The sequence below is a fragment of the Sarcophilus harrisii genome, chromosome 1 (assembly GCF_902635505.1).
Source record: "Sarcophilus harrisii chromosome 1, mSarHar1.11, whole genome shotgun sequence".
In the NCBI taxonomy this organism is placed as follows: Eukaryota; Metazoa; Chordata; class Mammalia; order Dasyuromorphia; family Dasyuridae; genus Sarcophilus; species Sarcophilus harrisii.
Genome location: NC_045426.1, coordinates 225,556,830 through 225,581,870, shown reverse-complemented (window position 1 = coordinate 225,581,870; position 25,041 = coordinate 225,556,830). Strand labels below are relative to the sequence as shown.

General features: G+C 33.5%; 1 protein-coding gene across 2 annotated transcripts in view; it reads left to right on the top strand.

Moving 5' to 3' along the window:
- Positions 1–708: 708 nt before the first annotated feature.
- LRRC2 (leucine rich repeat containing 2) overlaps positions 709–25,041 on the top strand; it is a 182,406-nt gene continuing 158,073 nt past the window's right edge. Inside the window, exons 1-3 of one of the 2 annotated variants that reach the window (XM_031937683.1) lie at positions 709–889; positions 19,863–19,917; positions 23,043–23,187. In XM_031937683.1, coding sequence (XP_031793543.1) covers positions 23,063–23,187 — 125 coding nt within the window. In that variant the 5' untranslated portion in view covers positions 709–889; positions 19,863–19,917; positions 23,043–23,062. The remainder of the gene's footprint in view (positions 890–19,862; positions 19,918–23,042; positions 23,188–25,041) is intronic. The other variant, XM_031937676.1, reaches the window with a different exon arrangement.

Here is a 25,041-nt window from a genome sequence, read left to right as displayed (position 1 = left end):
TTTGTAGATATCTTGTATTACCTTGTAAATTCTGGCTGTCCAATATGCATATATATGAAAAAATACATACATATGTACATTTATATAGCACAAGGATTTTTTTCCCTCCATTCTTTTTTTTTTTTTTTAAAGAGATTTCTATTTTGTTACCAACCAGGTGACTTGTTTAATACAGTTCATATGCTACAATGGAAAACAGCAGCAAAGTACTATTGCCTAAGATAAAACATATCTACAGAAAGCCTGAACTCATATAAAATCCATGCATGAAATAGCAATAATGTTGCAATAAATAGACCATCAACATCTATTTTCTGGAGCTTTGAAGGAAATGCCTCTTTTATCTCTTGGTCACTTGGCTTTTTTATTTCCATATTTATCTACTTGGTTTTTTGCTATTAGAAAACAGTTAAGAGCATGGATCTTCAGCAAATTTCTTTTTCCCCTGCATCTCCTTCCTGTCCCCTCCGTGTATTTAACTGACTTCAGAATTTAAATGCATTCTCTTTCTAGAAAAAAAAAATTGCACATCTGTATGAGAAATTCACAGAACCTCAGGTTTCATGTCCCCAGACTGTTGGCTTTATCATTTCCTCTGTGATAACACTCTCCTATTAAAGTCTTGTGTCTCATGCTGAGTTGAGTCATAGAGGGAGGATATTTTTTTCATGCACATGTCCCTTCTCTAAGACCACAGATCATGTTATCATCTTACAAATATAGCCTATTAGTGAAGCCGTAGGGCAAGTCATGCTGCAAAGTTCAAGCCACTGGAGTTCACAAGGAGCCAGGACTTGCTCTTGCAATTGTAAACAACCTCAGTGGCTCTAATTAAGCTGCTGGCCGTGTGCAACCTGGAGTGCTGGACAGAGGTGTTCTTTAGTTACTGGTAAGTGGCAGTTTTTGATATCTTGTTGAGATTTCAAGGGACCATTACAGGAAGAAATGAGAAGCAGACAATTCAGAGTTGTTACTAAAATGTAAGGGAATAAAAGGCATGCATAGTAGTGGCCTGACAGTATCTCATGAACAAGGGTGGTGACTGCTTATATACTTGAAAGCTATTGTATTTATCTCTGAAGGGAGCCTCCTGTCACCTGAATTATTTGTACTTTCCTAGGTTCTTTTTTAGTAACCCTAGAACCGAGTCTTATTTTTAGGTATCTTCTAAATACAAAAAAAAAAAAAAAATAGAAGAGGTCCACAGTTACTTTTATATTGGTCTTGAACTTATAATTGAGTTGGAAAGAATGATATAATAAATATAGGATTCTGGAGATTTCATCAGAGCTGCTGATGCATCTTGTAAGAAATTTAGTGAATCTTTCTGCCTAATTGAATACATAATATAGAAACTTTATGCTTTAGGAAGCAAGGGTGATTAAAAAATTCTGAATGTAAAGCTTTGCCCATTTGGAGATAAATCAACCCAGTTTGTGTCCCATTTGAGGCCCTGAAAATGTCTGATGATTGTCAGTTGAGCTCTTTCATCCCAGAGAATACTTTACATCCACTAGCTCGGGTGAAAATTGTATCCCCTAACATGAATTGGCAATCCTACATAAAATACAGCACTATGAATTAATAATACTGCTGTGTAATATCCTCTTATGTTCAACAAAAGACACATTGTAGCTTAACATCTAAATGCATTCACTTGATCCTTCTCACAATGGTCTTTGGAATTGCTTCATCTGTTGTGTGGTGGGAGAAAAATCCCAAACTGATTTTCTCTAAATTTCTCTTTAGTCTAAATATAAATTGCTGGCTTTAGATCTGACTTTTCATTTTTTTTTTTTAAACAATAGTTATTCGTGAAAATGACTTAGATTCCTAGGACAAATTTCTGGTAACATGGCAAGATCAAATTGCATCATTTTCTCTTCATGGAGGTGATAGTTGTTGTCCCTTGTACTTGAAGAGGACCAAAATGTTGGAGGTCAAGGTACAGTGAGTTCCACTGTAGCTCATCAGACCAATATGAACTTGGAAGGCCAAGCACACATAATTCATATAAATATTTGGAGTGGAGATGTCTCTAAATTTGCACATCTCACATTTCTTTTGACCTACTATAAATCTTGTTAAATAAAATTATAGAAGGGACAGAGGAAGAAATCAATATTAATTGCAAATAAAGGAGTATCACGTGGTGCTAGACTTGGCACTAGGAAGAACTGGATTCAAATGCATCTTCTGACACTTAGTAGCTGTCAGAACACTGATAAATGATCTAATTTCTCTTGATCTTTTGGTCCTTACCTTAAAATTGTGGATAAAACACATATAGTACTTAATGTCACTGAATCCAGTGACATCTTGAGGCTAAAATAAGATAATCTGTATAAAGGACTCTTCATATTTTAAAAGGCTTTGTAAATGCTGGTCATTATCATTATTGTCTAATGTTTCCATTGGAAACAAGTGATTAGTTCACTGTGAGTAAGAAGCAGTCTTCAACTTCTGAATGGGCCTTTTTATTAAAAAATGATCACAATTTATTATTATTCAGAACTGACTTCTTTTGTCTCTTCTTTTCCTTTTCTTTTACCCTTTCTTCCTTCTCCTCTCCTCTTATCTCCTCCAGTCTCCTTTTTTACCTTCTTCTCTGCTTCCTCCTACTCATTATCCTGATCCTTTGACTCCCCTTCTTTTCCCTCCCCCTCTCCTTCCTTTTCACTCTTTTGTACTTCACTCTCTCTCTCCTCCCTTCCCTTCTTTCCACTCCTTTTCTCTCTACATTCCTTTCCCTTCCCTGTATTCGTCTCCCTTCCATTGCCCTCAGCCATTCAATAACATTTATTAAGCACTTACTATATATGATAGGCATTGTGCTAAATTCTGACTATACAAGGAAAGGACAAAGGATATAAAATTTTCACATTGCTTTTACCAGGTCTCAACAAGAGTATGATTAAAAATCTTTCTACTCCCTGAATCCAGGCACTTTATTTATTTTTAATGATTTTCTTTGCCTTCTACCACTTATCTAAAGAAATTAAAATCACTATCCCTCTCTGTTGCATTTTATTCCTTTAGTTTCCTTTTGACTATTCCATCTCTATGGGAATGGTATCTCAGATTTAACAATTACTTACTTATTTCTATATGGACTTGCTTATCTGATTAGTTCATTGTTTTTTGGATATTTTACATGTTAACTACTTTGTCTAGGTTTTAAAAAAGTATTTTTCAGGAGAAATTAAAATCTTTGATTCTGTTGAAGATCTAGCTTTCCTTTATGAAGCAGTATAATATGCTTTGCAGGATATGCTATTTTGGTAGGCATGATGATTTCCTTTTCTTTTCAACATATTAATGTCCCAGCATTTTATTTCATTTCTTTGTCAAAAATAATATTGTATGATTTGAATTAGTGTCTTTTGATATGCAAATTTATTTCTGTTCTTGCTTATTACATCAGTAATGAATTTCTGGACCATGAGGATTAAATTTCTGTATGAGTTTAACTTGCTGTTCCTCTCTGATAGTGTCATATGGATTCAATCAATTTGTATTCATCTTTCCCACTTTCTAATACTTTTGGAATTTTATTTATTTATTTGTTGAAATATAGCATTCAGATTTTCTTCATTATCTTTTTCTGACATGCCAATAATTCTTTTTATTTGTTTTTAACCAGGTACAATTTTTATGCCAAATTTTTATTTTGAAATATGTAGTAATTCATTCTTTATGCTTAGCATTTTTGTTGCCTTTCTGCTATTCCCTTTCTCAGAGCCTGCTGATTTAAGATTTTTCCATTAGCTATTCTAAGCTATCAGTTTAGTAATTGTTTTATGCAATCTTATTTGAGAAAATTTCATTTCTATCCTTATTTATATGAGATCTTCCTTGAATTCTTTTATTAAGTTTCTAAGCTACTCTGAAAGTTTTTGTGGTTGTTCCATTCTCTCTATTAGGGATATGATTTAATACTAAAAGCATTATTTCCTTCTAGAAATTTATATTCTCTTTCTTTTATTTTATAATATGGCATTAAATAATAGGTAGGTGGAACAATGGATAGAGTATTGAATTTGGAATCATAAAGATCTGGATTCAGATCTTGTTGCAGGCACTCATTAGATGTGTGAACTGAACAAGTCACTTAACCTCTCAGTTTCCTCATCTGCAAAATGGGGATAATAGTACCAATTTTGTAGGTCTGTCTTAAGGATAAAATTAGATAATATTTATACAATGCTTTTTAAACCTTAAAGCTCTATATAAATGGTAGCTATTACCTCTACATTGTAAATGCCTTGAGATCTCTATTTCAATTGATTATTTTTTTCTTTCTACAAGAATTTCCCTTTTGTTGTTATGGGCAACTATGAGATATAGTGAAATCATGCAGACTCATCTTCTTGAGTTCAAATCTAGCCTTAGACATTACTAGCTATGTAACCTTGGGCAAGTCACTTAATGCTGTTTACCCCAGTTTCCTCATCTGTAAAATGAGCTGGAGAATGAAAGGGTAAAACTCCAATATCTTTGCCAAGAAAACATCAATGGGGTCACAAATATTTCGAAATGACTAAATGACAACTTGTTATTCTTTTGCCTTATGTAGTACATTTGTTACTGTTTTCAGATTATAAAGGAGGATTTGTCAGAAGTTCTCCTCATTTAATCACTATATAATAAATCTATGTGGTTCCTATTAGAATATATTCTAAGGAAGAATCTTTCTTTCAGTCAGATTTCCTTTCTATATTGCCCCAACATAGTTTTGGCTCCTTTTCATTTGTTTAGATATATTATGTGAGTATATAAGAGTTGGACATATGAGGTAGTATGTGTTTTCTGCTAAATATGTGTTTTGCTCTCCTTTCTAAACTCTTCCCCCAACTCTGCATATTTAAAAGGTTTTATGCAGTTTTTAACATCAAAACAGAATCAGGAGACTTTTACAGCTTAGCTCTTTTTAAAGTGAAGATAATAATGTTGAGAATGTTTTACAAGTATTGCTAAATGAAGAAGTAAGATAGAGAATGGGGCCCAGGGGAGTGCTAAATTGGTTGCAGTTAGTACTGAGAGAATATCATTAGATTTCTTATGTTAGGAAAGAGAAGATGACTTGACATTCTTATTATTGAATCACTGCAATCCCCTTGATAACCCAGCAGAAGCCATAGAGTAGTGGACGGGGTATTGACAGATTGCCTTTCTAAATTGGGCTCCATATTGGACAGATTATTGCTTGACAGGAATGTTGTGAAAATGAAATAATGTTGCAAAAGTGTTTTGGGTATTCACAGAAAAATTCTTTATAAATGCAGTTCATTATTTTTAACCATTTGCCAACACATACCTTCATTGATTTGTGTGGCCATATTTTTGATGCAACAATAGACTTGCTGAGGAACAAACCCTAGAAGCAAGGGACCCTTAGAAAAATGAAATATATCTGTTTCATTATATGCCAAATGCAATTAATAAAATAACCAAGTGTTTAATAGTCTAATACTAAAACAGTTCACATATATGTTAGCTCCTTTGTTTCATTTACCTTTTAAGGTAGAGTTCTTATTTTTATTTATATTTTTTTTGAAGAAACGGGATTTATAGTTTCATTTAAATTATTTTTGCAAGTATTTGTTTTCTCTTTCTCTTCCTTATTCCTTCATTAAACAGTAAAAAAGGAGGAAAGGAAGGAAGGGATAGAGAAAATAAAAAGGCAGGAAGAAAGGAAAAAAAAGAAGTAAATAAGAAGGGAAAGAACAAAATAAAGAAAGAAGGAAAGAAGAAAGGAAAAAGAAAAGGAAGAAGACAGAAATGAATGGCAGGAAGGACAGAGGAAATGAAATGAGGTAGCAATGAAGGAATGGAGAGAGGGAGGAAGAAAGGAGAGAAAGAAGGAAAGGAAAGGAAGAGAAGGGAAGGAAGAAAGAGAAGGGAAGAAAGGGATGGAGGAAGGAAGGGTAGAGGGCAAAAGATAAGAAAGGAAATAGTAGGTAGGAATTAAGGGAAGTAGGGTGGGAGGAAAATAAAAAAGGAAGGTATGACCGAAAATAGGAAGGAAAGAAGGAAGGAAAGGAGGGAGGGAAAATGTAGAAGGAAGGAAGGACAAAAATCTTATAGCAACCATGCATAGTCCTGCAAAGCAAATTCCCCATTGGTCATGTCCACAAATGTATGTCTCACTTTGCATTTTAAGTCTGCCTTCTCACTGGCAGGAGGTTAAAAGTATACTTTGTTTTTGTTGACCTATAATTTCAATGGCTTAGAGAAATAATAGCATAAACAATATTTTCCTAACTGAAACATAATTGAAAGTATTGGTACTTTCCAAAGTTTTTCTTATGATTTCTTGGAACATAGGAACAGCAACAGTAAAAAGAGAATTATTTCCTAAAAGTCATCCTATCTTTGACTTGGACACTTTATTTAAGCTGTGCTTAAAGTGGATGGATTTAAGAGTGGTAAAATGCAAAACAAGAAAAGCTAGAAGTCAGTGAAGTTGGAGGAGTAAATTGGGGTGAGTATTTTAAGCTCTCCACATTAAAGTGATGGGCATAAAATATTTAGCAGCACAAACACCAGCAAATTTACCTATCCATATTGGCAAGCCATTTATGGTCAGCATATACAGAAGGAAGAAAATTAAGTATTTGATTTTCATATCCCTACTATTTTTTTAGGTGTCAATTTAGATTTTGAAATGGGGAGGAAAAAACACACAATACTTATTGATTAATTGCTCTTTCTACTTAAATGGAAAAATCTAAAAAAATTAATCTTGGCCAGACTTCCATAAAAAGTCTGGAAATTGGAAAAAAAATTATGTAGCCATGATATCCTGCTAATATGTTTAGAAATAATTCAAATATTCTTTTAATAATACCTAGCATTTACATAGTACATTAAAGTTTATAAAATATGTCACAAATAATATATCATTTTATCACAAAAAACCTAGTAGAAAGATGCTATGTTATTATCTTCATTTTATAGATGAGGAAACTGAGTCAGGCAAAAGTGACTTACATGAGGTCACATAGCTACTATATGTCTGAGGTCACATTTGAACTCAGGTTTCCTTGAGGTTTACAGTTCTGTCCATTTCATCAGCTGGCTTGTCTCCTTCATTACCTTTTAAAAACATGTCATAGAATAGACTCACAAAAATGTTGTGAATCCCAGTTATTTATGATGGGTTTATATATGTATATGGTTTTATTATAGCCTATTGGGGATATATTCTTTATGACCTAGTTCTTATAGTTCTTATAGCTCATATAGGATCTCATAACTGAGTATAGAGGTTGTTTAATTTTGATTTATTATCAATAACTATTTAATTTGTACACATATCTTATATATAGCTATATAACCAGGATCATGCAAAAGTTTCTCTGGTGAAAAGGGATCATGAGTGAGAAAAGTTTAAGAATTTCTCCTTTGGAGAACAGGTGATGCATTTTTTTATTGTTGTCACAAAGCTAATTTCAAGTAAAAGAATGTCAGAACTGATGACTATATAGGCAACCAATTGAAAAATTTGTGAGAAATCCACACACTTTTTTTTTTTTTAATCTAAGTTATACAAAGGGAGTATAAGATCATAGATATATAACTGGAGATCTTAGAGATTCTTTATTTTAAACTCCTAATTGCACAGAAGAAGAAACAAGCCCAGAATAGTGAAATATCTTTTCCAAGGCTATACAGGTACAAATGGTATAATCAATTCCAAAGCCAATATTATTTTCACTATATCATACTACCTCTTTGTGGGACTGATTGTGGATTGTATTCCTATTGTTTAAAGTTAAAGCTAACTAAATTTACAGCTGGCCACTAGATGATTATTTTTTTTTTTGTCCATATCAAATCACAGATATAATATGAATACTACTTGACTTTGGAACTCTTTGCTATCCCAAGTTCAGTGTAGGGATATTTTGGGTAATGATAATTATGCAAATGTGGATTTATCTCCAATTGAGTTTTTTTTTCTTTTTACCAAACAAAAAGGCAAGAACAATAAATCAAACAAGAAGGTATTTAGTTAGAATAGTAAAATACATAATAAAGAAAAATAAAGTAGTAGATTGATTTTCAATTCCCTCTTCACAAAAGAGTACAAACTCTCACAAACTGACTAGTTTGTGAAAAAGTCAAGTTTGTTGGGATGGAAGAAGGGTCATATAACTGGAATACCCTTCACTTCTCTGCCTTCCCACAACTATCTAAGCCACACTGTCTCTCAGTTATTCTTCTCACAACTATTTTGACATGAACTGAGACTTTTCCATATCCCTGACACCCTACCTTCCCCAGTGTCTCTTGCACTAGGTTTATAAAATGAATTCACTGTCCAAGGTCCACAGTTCTATTGGGTGCCTGCTGCCATCTACTGGAGTTTTCTGCTTATACTGTGGCTTCTTGGTGATGATAAGAGAAGTGGTAAAATTACTAGTACTCTTTCACAAGACTGCCTGGGACAATATACTTTAGAAGCTCATCAAAACACTTTTTGGCTCCTTTATGAGTCAGATCCATTGCCAAATCTAGATGACCGCCTTCAAAAAATTCCTATTGTATAGTTAAGTTGTCTGTTAAGATGTTTTCTGCTCAATTCCACAGGCTCCCCTCTATTCCCATTTGGCAGTTCTTTTGTTCCCATTCTTAGCAAGGTTAGGGTGGGTAAAGTCCTTTTAACTTCTGCCATCAACCTAAATATTTTCGGAGCTTCTAACCAACATAGTCATGTCTGTATATGGTAAAAATGAGATGTACTGTTTCCTACCCTTAATAAGTCTATCTCTGTAGGTAGCTTGTCTTCCCTTGGGGCATCCATAGATGAAGTATTGAAAAAGGTTGTGATTTAAGTTGGTGGAAGTGTTATCCATACTGATGGATCCTTGAGGCATGAAAATAAATTATATTTTAGAAGGTGAGAGCTCATGGTACAGTAAATCTCAATGATCTAAAATCCAACTCCCTAGAATCTTCAACCAAGCAGAATTTAAGAGTTGCAGCTTGACTTTTAGAAGAAGGAACAAATAAAGGGAAAAAACTTATCAGATATTTATTTTAATAAATAACAAAACTCTCATGAAATAACAAAAATCATATGTAAAATATATAGTGTGCTAGTATAGATTCATCCTTATTTCATAGAGCTAAATCTATACCTCTTCAACATCTATCATCATTACTGTGGTATGATAATTGATGCTGAGAAAAAGATACTAAGTGAATGAATCACAGCATGATCCCAAATCAGCCATTCAATCACCACTCTTGGACTTTCAAGTGTGCACTCAAGATGATGGTGTGTAGATTCAGAACATGTAAAATATCAGAAACATTCAGAGATGTTTCTGGAAGGCTGAACCATTAAAGATCAAACATTGTCATAAAACTTACCTCTGTCTTTCAGAATTGGCATCAGGAAATTCTGAAAGGCATCAGACATTCAGGAAATAATCAATGACATCTATATGCAATATTCCCTCCAGGCTACTGAGATTTAAATTCATAATTGTGGACTGGATGCCTAGAGGGTGACTACAGTTAGATTCTAAGGGTAACTTTTTGGTGGGTTACAGCTACTATCATAGTTTATGACTACAATTGGGCTTCCCACTAACATTTAGTCAGTAGACATACTTAGCAATGTGTTTTTGTTGTTATTGCTGTTCAGTCATGTCTACCTCTTTGTGATCCTATGTTCCATAGCATGTCCATAGAGTTTTCTTGACAATGACACTATAGTGGTTTGCTATTTCTTTCTCTAGGGGATTAAGGAAAACACAGGTGAAATGACTTGTATGCAGCTGGTAAGTGTTTGAGGGTGAATTTGAATTCAGATCTTCCTGACTTTAGATCCAGTGCTGTATCCTTTGTATCATCTAGTTGCCTTTAATTAGCTCTTAGCCAAGGACAACATAAGAAGAGTTTATATAAAACTTTTCTGGCTTCATAAACATAAGGGATATACTCCTACAAATACATTCTGAATCCATGCGCACATATGGGTTCAAACTTAGAGTATACTGGTAAGTGAATATAGGATATACATATTTGAGAAAGACAACTCACAGATCCTGATATGGCAGGGCCTAGAAGTTCCTTCTGTCTTTGTAGAATCCTCTTGAAATAATCCTTGAGTACTGGGCTCCCAGGGACTACTTCTTTCTCACAAATTCATGTGTATACTGTGCTGCCCCTTGGTTGTCTGCCTTTGACTTGAAGGAGTCATACTTCTTGAAGTTGTTGTCTCTCTGCACCTGTACTTGTCTCCAGTGTGTGTCTCTACTCCCTTAATTATATTCTTTCAAGCTAATGAACTTTGGAAAAACTCATTATATTGTTTCCCTCTGGCTAGACCTACTGTCAATGAAGCTCAAATAAGGGGAAAGAATTTCCCTTTCCCCACCATATTTGAAGATTTGAATCGGAATGATGGGTTGAGTTGAGTGAATTTTTTAACTGATGAACCTGTTTAAAAAGAAATGGTGTTTGAAAGATGGTGGCAATGCTCCTTAAGAGTGAAGATTGCTATAGAGAATCTGGATTTCACATTTCCATTTCTTCTAGATCAGTTATGGAGGATTATAAGTCTGAGCAATTAAAAAACAAAAAAAATCCCAATAAAACAAAAAGCAATCCCCGCCCCCCCCCCAAAAAAAATCAAAAGCCAAAGCACTGTGAAACAACTACACTAGGAAACAATTCTTACTTTTTCCAAACCAATAGATAATGGGTCTTTATTATTTTCTTTAAGACAAATCACTCCAATATCACTAGACTATCTCTTTGACTTTCTCTGATTTGTGCTTGCCATTCAGTATGGCTTTTAAAAAGCTCATTTTTAACCTTTATTTCATTTTTAGTGCACCACTATAATTGTTCCAAGGTGAGAGCCTTGGTTTTGGCTATTTAAAGACCACAAAGCCATGGCCAATTTATTTTCTCAGTTGTGCTTTTTTTTTTTTTTGGCTCAATCAGAGAGGAGTTGGCACCTCATAAAGGCAAGTGGTCATCTTTATACCTCATTTTAACACATCATTATTACTTTGTGATTATATTATCTGCCTTCAAAAACTATTTCAAGTAAATTGGGTATCAGGAATTACATCTTTCTCCCCCTTAGTGTATGTATATATATGCATATGCTTTAAAATGTATAGAACCTGGATAAAGTACCAGCCCTGAAGTCAGGATAACCTGAGTTCAAATCTGATCTCAGACACTTCCTAGCTGCATGACTCTGGGCAAGTCACTTAACCCCAATTGCCTCAGCCAATATATATATATAACCTTTTTAAAAATATAGAACCCTTAGACTAATCATATACAGTAGATTATACTTATACACTATATATATATAGCCTTTTAAAAATATAGAACCCTTAGACTAATCTAAGTCTGAAACTCTTCTTATGTTGTCCTTGGCTAAGAGCTAATTAAAGGCAACTAGATGATACAAAGGATACAGAACTGGATCTAAAGTCAGGAAGATCTGAGTTCAAATTCATCCTTAAGTCTGCAATAGATTATGCAGATTTTTTCCCATTTATAAATGGAAAGTTTGAAACTCAAAGAAGTTTGTCATATAGCTGGTAAGTATTTAGAGGTGAAATTTGTTTAAGTTTTTTTTTTTTGACTCTAGGTCTAATAATCTATTTACCCAATTATTTTACTGTATCTTGCAATTGAAGGACTTGCGAGAAGAGATTCAGAGACCCATGTTAGAGTTATTTTTTTGGGGAACCTCAGACTACAGAAACATTACTACTAAATTTCAGAAATTCACTTGAATCTCATCTAAGTCATCTAGGTTTAGAACCTTGGTGATGTCCTTGATATTTCTCACTCATTCCACATATTCAGTCATTTGCCAAAACTTGTCTTTCTATATCCACCACATCTCTCACTTCAATTTCCTTTTCTTTCAGTCATTTGCCAAAACTTGTCTTTCTATATCCACCACATCTCTCACTTCAATTTCCTTTTCTTTATACATAAAGTCACCTCCAAATATACAGACCCTCACCTGAATTATTATAATACGTTCTTAGTTTATCTCCCAACTCATCTCCCCCATTCCAATCTATTCTATACTGTTATCAAAGTGATTTCCCTAAAGTCCAGAGCTGACCATATAATTCCTGCTATTTCAAGAATATAAACTCCTTTGTTGGGCATATATAGCCTTTTCCAATTTGCTTGTTATCTTTCTAGTCTTACCTCATATTATTTTCCATACATGTGATGGTCCAGCCATACTGGCTGAACTGATGTTTCTTTCAGATAAAGCCCTATCTCCTATTTTCATACCATCACACAGGATGTCCTTTGATTTGTAAAATGCTACTCCCCAACCTTTACCTTTTAGGACCTCTAGTTACCTTCAAGGCTCATTTTAAGAGTTATTTTCTGCATGAAACCATTCCTCATTCTCTCAACTGCTAGGGTACCCCAGGTAACATAACCTATGTTCTGTATAAGTATATAAAGATCCAGTGTCCTGGGGGTGTAAAGATACCCTCTCCTACTAAATAACCCACTCCCAAGGCCTATTCCCAAAAGGGGGAGATCATACTAATCTCACTCAATTTAGATCTTCAGGGAATGTCTCTCAAAGCTTAATATGTCTCATTTCTGGAGTAAACTCAAAGTGATTAAGAGGGTCATTTTAGAAGGACCTTCTGTGGCAAAAGTAGATCAACCATTATTTCCAACAAAGATATAATTAAATACAAAGAACTCAGAAATACACAATAATAGTGATTTAAAGCATGATACATCAATGTATAACTCCTATTATTCTATCCCAATATTCTTTGAAACTAAAACATTCTTTGGGAATGTTGAACAGACATTTCACTTAACCTTGGTTCTGTATCAACTGAACAACTGTGCTGTTCTGGAGATGATTGTCTTCTCTGAGAACTTGCTTCAGGGCTCACCTTTTGTTAGGTTGCAATTACTCAGATCCAGGAGTTCTCAAGCCTTCATGAGATTATTCCCACAGCCAGATCGTCCATTTTATGACTGCTGTTTCATTACCTGTACTCAGAGACAGAAAGTCCAGAGAATTGAAATATAATCTCAGGCTTACCTAGACAAGCTCATATACTTAAAACTGCCATAGCTTCCAAGAGTAAAGGAAAGAAGACATATCCTCTTGTCACTTATAGTAAATTTAGGAGAGCATTATCATAGTCACAAGTCACATGTTCAGAAGACAGGAATAAAAATGAGAGCAGAAGTTGTTTTCTCCTTTAAATTTTATTAAGTGGATAGTTCTTTCTGTTTAATGCCACATATTCTTTAGCAAGGGGCCTCCTTCATTGGAATATGCTTACTTCTACCTGTGATTTGCCCAGTGTACTCTAGTCCTAAACTTCTGCCACACACATATATATACATATATATAGTTATATTTCAGCTCCCCAGATAAATTTCAAGATTTTTTATAGGTCACAAATTATTTAATTTTTGTCTTTGTATCCTAAGTGCCTAATAAAGTATCTAAAACACTTACCTAGTGGATGGTAAGTGGCAAAAATAGATAAAATAATGGGTTTAGAGACAGGGATACTTGAGTTCTAATTGGGTCTCAGATATTTACTAACTCTATGATCCCGAATGACTCTCAGGGATCCTCAAACTATGCCCGCGGGCCAGATGCAGCAGCTGAGAACGTTTATCCCCCTTACCCAGGGCTATGAAGTTTCTTTATTTAAAGGCCCACAAAACAAAGTTTTTGTTTTTACTATAGTCCAGCCCTCCAACAGTCTGAGGGACAGTGAACTGACCCCCTATTTAAAAAGTTTGAGGACCCCTGATTCTAACCTCTCTCTGCCTTAGTGTCCTTAACTATAACATTGTGATCATAATAGAACCAATCAAGATTGTTGTGAAGATCAAATGAGATAATATCTGTAAAGTATTTAACATAGTGCCTACCATACAGTAGGTACTTAATAAATGCTATACTTGTCCTTCTCTCTTCCTTTTTTTCATTTCCCTGGCCAGAACAGAGATACTGGTTGATTTATTGAGTGTCAAATAATACAAATAGAATACAGGCACAAAGTCAGACCATCTCATTAAATCTACCATCTCTTGAATAAAATATGGTATATTAATGTAATGGAATATTAGAATTCCATAAAAATGATAAATATGTACTATACATGGAAATATATAACTATGTGAGGTGATGCAGAATGAAATCAGAAGAATACATACTGTGCACATTTACTGCAACTATATAAAAAAGAAAAAAGAAAGAAAAATTGCTTAAAATGATAGAATTTGAAAGTAGTCCTAGAAAGGGACATTGATCAAAGAAATTTTCTTAATTTATTGATTGATTCTTAGTTCATTTAATTCTTTCTTGTTAAAGGTAAGATTTTGCTCCTTTTTCTATATAAATTTAAATTTTTAATCATTTTGTGGTTGTCTATTAAGAGAATACATTTAAATAAATATGACAAGTTTTTTTTTTTCTTTTCCATGTCTGCATGTACCTTCCCCAGGGATGTAAAGTATTATGCTAGTGCTTGACACCTTTGAGAATGTCACAGAATCAGTTATTTGATAAAGACTGAAAAAGACATTTCAGTAATAGATCTTCAGTAACTTCATTTCTGATGCACTGTATATTCCTCATCTATCTAACATGCATTTGAGAACCCAGATGTAATATGATAAACAAGGACACTTTCTGTCTACAAGTACTGTAGATGATATGATGATAAAAAAGTCAGTTTTCAAGAAAGTTATTATTACATGAGATAGGAAGTCTTTGATACTTTGATAAATCTCTGTATAAACATGGATGCTCATTCCTCCATTGCAAATTTCAAGTCATTCATGCATTCTCATTTTTAATGATTTTTCCCACACCATTCTATACATCTATCTAAAGAGAACTGACTCAATGCACTGAGATTAATATATATATATATATATATATATATATATATATATACTTTTAATATTTAATAGATAACAGTGAAGAACTTGAGAGGTCTCTCTGTTTTCCCTACAGACTGTAACTATTCAGATCAATTATTCTTTGCTCTCATTCCACAGCTGGCCAGCCTCCTTTTCTGGTCATGCAAGTACCTGATCTTATCTTCTATAATACTTGTCATTCTCAATAGACTTCTGTGTACTTATTTCTATCAAATGTTTTTACTTTGCCTTTGGATCATTTGCCATCTTTATTCTTTGAGATCATGGTACTATATGCAACCAAATAATATAAATTGGAGGATAATGTTGATGGGATTTCTTTTTTGGAGAATGGGAGCAGGGTAGAGAGTTGTTCAGTTGTGTTTGACTCTGATTCTTTTTTTTTTTTAATTTAATAGCCTTTTATTTACAGGATATATGCATGGGTAACTTTACAGCATTAACAATTGCCAAACCTCTTGTTCCAATGTTTCACCTCTTACCACCCCCCCCACCCCCTCTCCTAGATGGCAGGATGACCAGTAGATGTTAAATATATTAAAATATAAATTAGATACACAATAAGTATACATGACCAAAACGTTATTTTGCTGTAGAAAAAGAATCAGACTCTGAAATATTGTACAATTAGCTTGTGAAGGAAATAAAAAATGCAGGTGTGCATAAATATAGGGATTGGGAATTCAATGAAATGGTTTTTAGTCATCTTCCAGAGTTCTTTTTCTGGGCATAGGACTCTGATTCTTTTTGATGTTTTCTTGACAAAGATACTAGGATGGTTTGCCAGTTCTTTCTCCAGTTCATTTTATAGATGACAAAACTGAGACAAACAAGATCAAGTGACTTTCCTAGGGTCATACAGTTAGTACGTGTCTGAAGCCAGATTTGAACTTAGGAAGGTCAGTTTTTTTGACGTTAGCCTGGTACTTTATTCACTGTACCATCTGTAGGGGCTGGGAATATAATTTGCTAAATACTTGATCTCCTCCTATTATTCAATTCTGGGTGCAGATCATTATCCATTTAATTTATGATGTCTATATCTGTATGTCTATGATGTATGTTTTGGTATCTTGTTATCACTTAACTTCATGTCAAAATCTGGGAAACAAACATTTGACTTTTTCTGTTAAATTGAAATTGTTAGGAAGCACAATGATTAGAGTATGGAACTCAATATGGAAAATATGAGTTGGAATCATGTCTCAGATACTTACCAACTTTGTGATCTTGAGCAAGTCACTTAACTTAATTTAGCCTCAGTTTCCCCATATGTAAATATGGATAATAATAGCACATGTACCATAAGATTGTTATAAGGATCAGATGAGATATCATGTGCAGAGCTTTGCTGATCTTTAAATGTTATATTGTTATTGTGATTAGACTGGTAGGAAATCTTTCTTTTAAATGGAAATGGATTTTGTGAGGAATCCTTATAATGTTCCTAGGCTTTATAGAAATGGTAAAATATCTTCCAGAAATGGAAACATCTAGAGATTTTCATCATTAATAAAGAGTATTCATTGCATTTGGAATTTGTGCAGGACATCTTCCACAACAGTGGTAAACATTATTGGTGAGTCTCTTTATTTTATGTCTTGATCAATGTTAAGCCTCAAGGGATCCTTTGTAGTTGAATAGTTTCTTTGTCTCTTTATGAATCCCTCTGTTTATCTGCTTATAAACCATATTTTCCCTTGGACTTTGACCATTTAATCTTTCAGCATTTTTATATTCCTAGTCAATTAACTCTATTTTCCTTAATTACATAGGGATTCTCATCCTTCCTACTGCTGCACAGATTTCTAAGGTATGGTATTATACCTAGAGAACACTATGGGGGGAGAATTGCACCCAACTAGGTTATCAGTTCCCTTTTCCCTTTGTCAAAAGCTCCTTTCCTTTTGGTTCCCAGTTCTTTGCTTCATTTGCTGCTTTCTCATCTCCTTCAATTGTTCTCCTTTTCCTTTTTGTGTCTGGGTATAATTAGTGCCTGGGCTACCTACTAGAGGTAAGGAGTGCTGTGGTGAGAGAAGTTCAGACTGAGTCATTGAAATGATGGTGGAATAAGGGACTCCCATAGATGGATCCTGAAATATAAGCCTACAAGACTGATTTTGCACTACTCCAGAGCAAAGTATGGTGGTGGAATAAGAATTCTGAGGAGCTCAAAATATTAATGATGTTTTTGGTTTTATTTTTTATTTTGTGCAGTGTTTCCACCAATTTTATATTGTGGTTTCAACTTTAGTTATTTCATTTCTCAAACATTTTCTTTTTCGGTTTTAGGTTTGGGAAAATTTTTTACCAAATATATCAATTCATCTTGCCAATCTCATGATCCTGTATCTCTAGACCTTTCAGCCAATTTTGTGATTGCAATGATCTAGTCTGTTGTAGAACATTGTCTTGAAAAGCCTGACTTGTCTCTTTTCACACGTAAAAATGATATATGAATTGATCAGTCTCATAAAGATTTTATAGAGATAAAAATAAATAGATGTTAATGTCTTTTCAGTTACTTTTATAGATATGTGACCTTTCCCATTGTTTCATAATTTTCTCTTTTTTTGAGGTAGATAAATTGAAAATTGATCTCTGAGTACCTTTAAAATTGTCATCATCAGCATGGAAATGCTGTTTGGATTTGGTTTCTTGATTTAGATTTCTTGAGAGTTAGCAGGGCAGGACAGATTAAGGATAAAATGTGAATTCAAGTAAGCCTGGGTTTAGATCTTTTCTCAGAAACTTACTAGCTATTCTAGCAGTTTTTATTAACTATAGGAAACATGCAATGTCTCAGACTCATTTTCCTAATTTGAAAAATGGAGATGATAGTACTTTTACTATCTACTTGAGGCAGTTATATGGGAGGTACATTGCAAACTTATAATATTTTATAGATACAAGTGTCAGAATCTTCTTCTTACTTGCCATTGCCTTTTCCTTACATAACAAGCTACTAGAGTGGTGATTTTACTTTCATTGTTGAGACTGGGTCTCTATAGTAATGCTGGTAAATGTTCCATTTCATACCTATTTACTGTCCTTCATCCAATTTCATCCTAATATTTCTCATGCCAAGTTTTCTGAAGAAATGTTATCACCTGCTACTTTTCACTGTCTGGGGAAGTGCTCCTAGTCTGTCTCCCTTCTCAATAATGTTTTTCAAAGAATCTTGTATCCTGAACTCTTGTTGACCTGGACTGTCATTTCTCTCCATTTTTATTATGAGATCAGATGCTTGTTGTATGAGGTGATTCCCTTTTTATAGACAATTTAAATAGTATAAATTCTCTGAAAAATAGTAATCAGAGTCAATAACTTTATTTTTATTCATTAACCATTTTTTAGAGTTTGGTTTGGAACTATTATAATTTTATGTAGGGTTCTCTTTTCTTTAACCATTTTTATAATTTGATACTGATTTGACCTTTGCTTTAACCAGTTGATGATTTGGTCACACAGATAGATCATTCTGAAATGACTCCCAGTTCAACAAGCAGTTGTTCATAGCATATTTTATTTTATTTTTTTTAATTTTCAGTGCTCACCTGCTGGTTTTCTTCTTCTTGAAGAATGTATTCATGATATACAGCTTTCTGAGTAACCTTTTGTTTACACTTCTTCTTGGCCTTTTTCATTCTGAATCATTAATAACATTTTCCAACAATTTTCTCCAATAGTCTTCTCTTTCACAATTATGTCATCAAGTGTCAGTTGTATTGACTTGTTTTTGAGATTCTATTAAACTCCTAGAACTTCTATGTTTTCATCTGCTTCAACAATTGTTCATGCATAAAAATAATTATGTATATGGTGGGCTTTTTGCTTATACTTATCATGAGCAATCCCAAGTAAGATGACTAAGACTTAGGGAATTGTGTTTCTTTTTTATCTTGGGTGCATAATGATGTCATGACTCCCCATTTCTCCTTCCCTGCCATGTGACTTTCTGATAAGAAACTATAGGCAGTTTCTTCTTTATGTCTTCTGAGATCATTTATAAGGAAAAATGTTTATTATGGTTCAATTTTTTCAAGGATAACTTTTTGGAGGACCAAATCTTAAGAGAAGTAATAGGCAAGTTAATACTTAAAGATACTTTTGGTCTTTCATTTTTAATCATGAATGATACTTTCCAACATGTTTGGGAAATTCTCTGCCCCATTTTTTGGTGCTGTGAATGCTGGCATGGAAGCAAAAAAGAGTTGTACAGAAAAAAGGGAATATTTTTTAACCTATGTAACTAGAAGGAGGGATGGGTGCCTAATACTGGAAGCATACACAAGAACTTCTGCCTGCTATTGACTCAAGTTCTGGAAGTGTATGATGAAGAATGGAGGCATCTAGCTTTCCATTTTAGAACTTTCACAAATATATTTGTGACTGTTTCCTGTCTACTTAATGAGTGAGGAAGAAAAACGTGTTAGTTGAATGCTGAGTCAGGGCCCAGATGGGGAGGGGCCTTGAGAAGCCTACTACATTTCTTGCCTCATTTACCTTCAGTGAAGAAAGCTTGATTTGGCTGATTAGTATCTCTTGTATGCACATACCTCTGTTTCATCATCAGATACTTCCAGAAGAGGGTACAGTAAACCTCTATGGGATTTTTTTCTATCTCTTAGTATTATGCTTTCAATGGTTAGTACCTCATTATACTTGCTTAATGGATTCCCATGTCCAAAGAACTAATTACTTAATAGTCAGCTTTCCAGTAATGAGATTTCCCATTAAATATGTAATTCATATTTTAGAGATTCTCACAAGACAATAAGGGCTCAACTCAATCTTTGGGAAGTTACCGTTTCTTTGGTTAACTGACAAACTAGGGATTTAATTTTTTAAATTAACTCATCAAATATATACATGCTTCACAAATTTAAACAAATTCAAATATTAATTTTTAGATCAAAGAACACAAGTGGGACAACAAAGCTTAAAGAACATAAAACAGAGAACACAGTAAGTAGCAAAATTTACTTATGAGCAATCCTTGAATTGATAGAGGTTTGAGTTACTTATAGATATGCCTTGTGTGAAGTAACCTTGGATTGTCTTTACTATGACTTCTCACCTCAATGCAGTTTCAGCAGGTATGCCTGTGATTTCTCTTCAAGGGCAATCTCTTTCATGGTTTTTAATTAAAATTTTATATATATTTTAAATGAATAAGCATTTATTTTTCTCATTATCACCTCTACATGAGCATTTAAAAAATAAAAATAAAAACAAAACTCTTGTAACAAATATACATTAAGCAAAACAAAGAACTACATTGCTCTTGCTAAAATATATGGCTTAATTTGCACTTTGGGTTCATCAGGTATAAGTTAGGAGGTAGATAACATCCATCAATCCTTTGGAATTGTGGCTAGTCATTATGTTGATTAGGATTCTTAAGGTTTTCAAAGATCTTTTCCTTTACAATATTACTTTATTGAGTAAACTATTTTCCAGGTTCTGCTCACTACACTTTATCAGTTCTTGTAAGTCTTCCTAGGTTTCTCTGAAATCATCCCTTAACATCATTTCTTAATATGTCAAATTTCATAATTTTAGATGTTCCTCAAGTGACATTAAAAAAGAATATTACAAATATTTTTGTACATGTGAGTGCTTTGCTCTCTTTGGGGTATAGGCTGATTCCTAGTATCCTGGATCAAAGTTCATAGTAAGTTTGCTGAGTTCAAGTACCCAGTTCCAAGTTGCTTTCCAGAACTTAACAGTTACACAAAACGGGCATTTAGGGTACTGTTTATTCATAATTTTTCAGACACTTGTTATTTTCTTTTTTCTTTTTTCTCAACTTTGTCAATCTGATGGGGGTGAATTGTTTTGATTTAAATTTCTCTAATTACTAGTGATCTGTAAAATAAAAAAAAAATATGGCTATGGCTTGTTTTTATTTCCTCCTTTAAGAACTGTATATTCATATCCTTTGACTGTTTGCCATTTGACTCTTTTCTGTATAATATTGTTCTTAATTTTACCTTGACTTCTTTGCAAGTCCCAGGAGAATGGTAGTGGATACTTCTTGTACAGCTTATGGATATTTCCTTTTGTAATTTGTCTATGGTTCTTTGTTGTCCATGGTGACATATTATTCTGTCTATTGTTTACTTTGTATCTAATTTATTTGCATTCTGAATTTAGTTTTCTTTGTAAATATGAATGGGATGAAAGTTTCATGAGGACTTTGGAATTAGAACACCTATGTCCAAGACCTGCAATATACAGTTTACTAAATATGTGACCTTTTGGCCAGTCACAATCTCTCTGGATATTAGTTTCCTTAGCTATAAAATAAAGGGATTGGATAGACTGCTACTGAGATCCCTTCCAAATTTAAATTTGTGATCTTATGTTATAATTCAAGTGAAGCATTTACAAATAGCATAGATTGTATAAAAGGATACCAATTAGAAACATATTTTAACAATCCAGAAAAGAGTTAATGGAGACTACAGTTAGGATGGTGACAATAGAAACAGTAAAGAAGGAACAGATATTAGAGACAATGCAGAAGTACAACTGACAAGATCAGGGTACCTAATGGAATTAATTGGTGTTAGAGGATAAAGAAAAACAAAGATGGCACCAAAGTTTCAAATCTAGGTAATCAAACAAAAAATTGTTGTTATTTTTAGGGTTTTTTTTAGTTGTGTTTGTGATATGTTTTTATTTTGTATTTTTTTTGGCAAAGATGAAGAAATCGTTTTTTATTTTACAGATGAGAACACTGAGGCAAGCAGGATTGAGTAACTTGTCCAGGGCCACATAGTGCCAGATTTGAATTCAATATCCACAGCAGAAGAGAGAAGGATATTAGAGACAAAGCAAACTTTAGAAGAGAGAGAAGATAATGAGTAATCAATAAAGGATTCTTTTATGTTCACAATATTATTTTACTAAGAAAGGAAAGTGTTTTTAAAAGATTTTAAACAAGGATTCCAAAGGTTTTCTTTTCTATTTTAGTTTCAGTTAACCAAAAATTTAAATTATCACAAAGTCTCATTTTCTAAGTATTCTTAGTTAATTGAAATATTGATAGGCTTCTGAAACAATGGAACAACTGTTGTGTCATAGTTTCCTTTTATTGTTTTGCCTCAGTTTCCTTAAATTGCCCTGCCTCAGTTTCCCTAAATTGTTTGGCTTCAGTTCCTTGAATTGTTCTGCCTCAATCCCCCCATTGCAAACTCTCTCCCTAACCATTAGGACTGAGATAATTAGGGCTGGGAGCCCTGATCATTAGCATTTCATAGAGCCATAAATAACAGATAAGTTACTTAGAGATATGCAAGCATATCTCTTGTTCCAGATTTTCTGTGTCTAGCTCAATACTTCCTTCATTCCCAATGTATCATAATTTATGGTCCCACCTCCAACCTGTCAGAACTGAATTGATGGTCCCTTCCTTGAAATTTCCCTACCCACTAGAGTTTGGACTCTAACCCCTTGCCTTTGTCTCCCTTGATCTCTAGAGCCATATAAAAATCATTGGAATCCCACATTCCATGCTGAATTCTTTGAGATGAAAGTCCAATTCAGCCCTGAGGGGGGAGAATGGATTCTGTTCTCTCTTCCAGAAAATCTCTCCCTCTCAGAAATCCAAATAAAATATTAAATCTCTCTAATCTGTATGATTCTCCAGCATTATACAACCACATATTAATAATTCTTACCTTTAGAATTTCTTTTTGTTTGTTTTGGATAACTTTTCATGCTGGATGACTATTGTATTAGTAAAATTTATTATTGTGAGTAGGGAATTTGGGACTAAAGGGAGTTAGGAAAACAGGAGAATCTGGGCTCAAGTATTGTTTGAGATGATTATATACTAGCTAGATTATTTTGGGACAGTCACAATCTCATGAAACCTAATAAAACCTATCTACTAAGTGATAGATGAACTGCATCTGTACTGGTGGTACCTTGTTCTACTGTAGGTCCCATGTGTTTTATTACAAACAGTTAACATTAAATTATTATTATAAATTCTTGAGTCATTAACTTTCTGATTCTATTTTAAATATTATATTTAAAATTAACCCTTTTTGTGGAAGCTAACTTTTTTTTCTTTTAAACAGGGAAGCTTCATGTTACCAATATGGGGCATAAGGTGATTGTATTTGACATTTCTGTCATAAGAGGATTGTGGGAAACCCGTGTCAGGAAGCATCAAGAACGGCAGAAGAAGGAAGCTGAAAGATTGGAACAAAGTGCTTTGGAAAAGTAAGCTCAAGTTCTGTAATTATATTCGTTGCCTACAGTTTACCCAAATAGGACTCAAAGTAGGGCTCACAGGAGGTTACTGCTTTTTAGCTGAGAATTCCATTTTTTCCCCTTGAGATATCATATTGTCTTTTGCCTGCTTGAAACTTTAGGATAATCTGATTATCAAGTTGTTCATTATGCTCTGATAAGTGTGAATATGCAGGTTAAATGTTAATGTGAATTCCAATTTAGTGGAGGCACAAAAAATTGATTGTAGATAGCTGAATGGCTTTCAGTTTGCTAAAAACAAAAAACAAATAATTCATCTTTTTGAGTCTTAGTCTCCTCATCTATAAAATAGTGGCATTGGACTAGATTGGAAGATCTCAGAGGCCCTTTCCACCTCTAAAACTCTGTACTTCTTGAGATCATTCCAAGCTGAGTTGCTTTTAATTTTTAACTCCTTGACTTTGGGAAGTTTAAGGAATGGGTTATAAAGGTCATATGAATAATGCCAATTTAGTCTTGGTGTATTAACAATGTCCCTTCTGTACTATGATTATTTGTAACAACTTAAAATATATATTTTTCATTCATTTTTCTCTTTTCAATTTAAAATTTTGTTTTTTGCATTTACTTTTATAATATTTTGATTTCCAGTTTTTTTCCTCACTTGCTCCATTCCAACTTGCCTCTCTTCCCCCTCCCCAAGATAGCATACAATCTGTTATATGTTATATATATATATATATATATATATATATATATGTATACTTATATTAAACATTTCCATATTAATCATGTTGTGAAAGAAGAATTAGAACAAAAAGGAAAAACCATGAGAAAGAAAGAAAAACAACAAAAAAGTGAAAATAGTATGTTTCTATCTGTATTGTTTCCATTATTCTTTCTCTGGAAGTGGATAGCATTTTCCATCCTGAGTCCTTTGGAAATGTTTTAGATCATTATATTGCTGAGATATTTGCTAGTTGATAGACTTTGCACATTGCTGCTGTTATTGTATAAGTGTTTTGGCTCTGCTCACTTCCCTCAGCATCAGTTCATGTAAGTCTTTTCAGGTTTTTCTGATCTCTGCCTATTCATCATTTCTAATTGCACAATAATATTCTATTACATTTATATACCACAATCGTTTATTTAAATGATGTGCATTCCCTCAGTTTCCAGTTCTTTGCCACAACAAAGAGAGCTACTCTAAATATTTTTGTATATGTGGGTCCTTTCCCCTTTTTAATGATCTTTTTGGAATCTTAACTGGATTAAAGGGTATGTACAATTTTACAGCCCTTTGGACGTAGATCCAAATAACTTTCCAGAATGGTTCAATCAGTTCACAGCTCCACCAACAATACTTAAATGTTCCAATTTTTCCACATTCTCTCCACTATTTATCATCTTCCTTTTCTGTTATATTAGCTAATCTGATAGATATGAGGCAACATCTCAGTTTATTTATTTTTAATACACATTGCTTTATGAATCATGTTTGGAGAGAAAAATCAGAGCAAAAGGGAAAAAAACATGAAAGAATAAAAACAAAACAGAAAAAAGACGCGAACATAGCATGTGTTGATTTACATTTAGTACCCTTAGTCCTTTTTCTGGATGCAGATGACATTTTCTGTCCAAAGTCTATTGGAATTGCTTTGGATCACTGAACTATTGAGAAGAGCCAAGTCTTTCATAGTTGATCATCACACATTCTTGCTATTATTATGTACAATGTATTCCTGGTTCTGCTTGTTTCGCTCAGCATCAGTTCATGTAAATTTTTCCAGGCTTTTCTATAATTAGCTTGTTCATCATTTTAAAAGAATAATAATATTCCATTACTTTTATGTACCACAATTT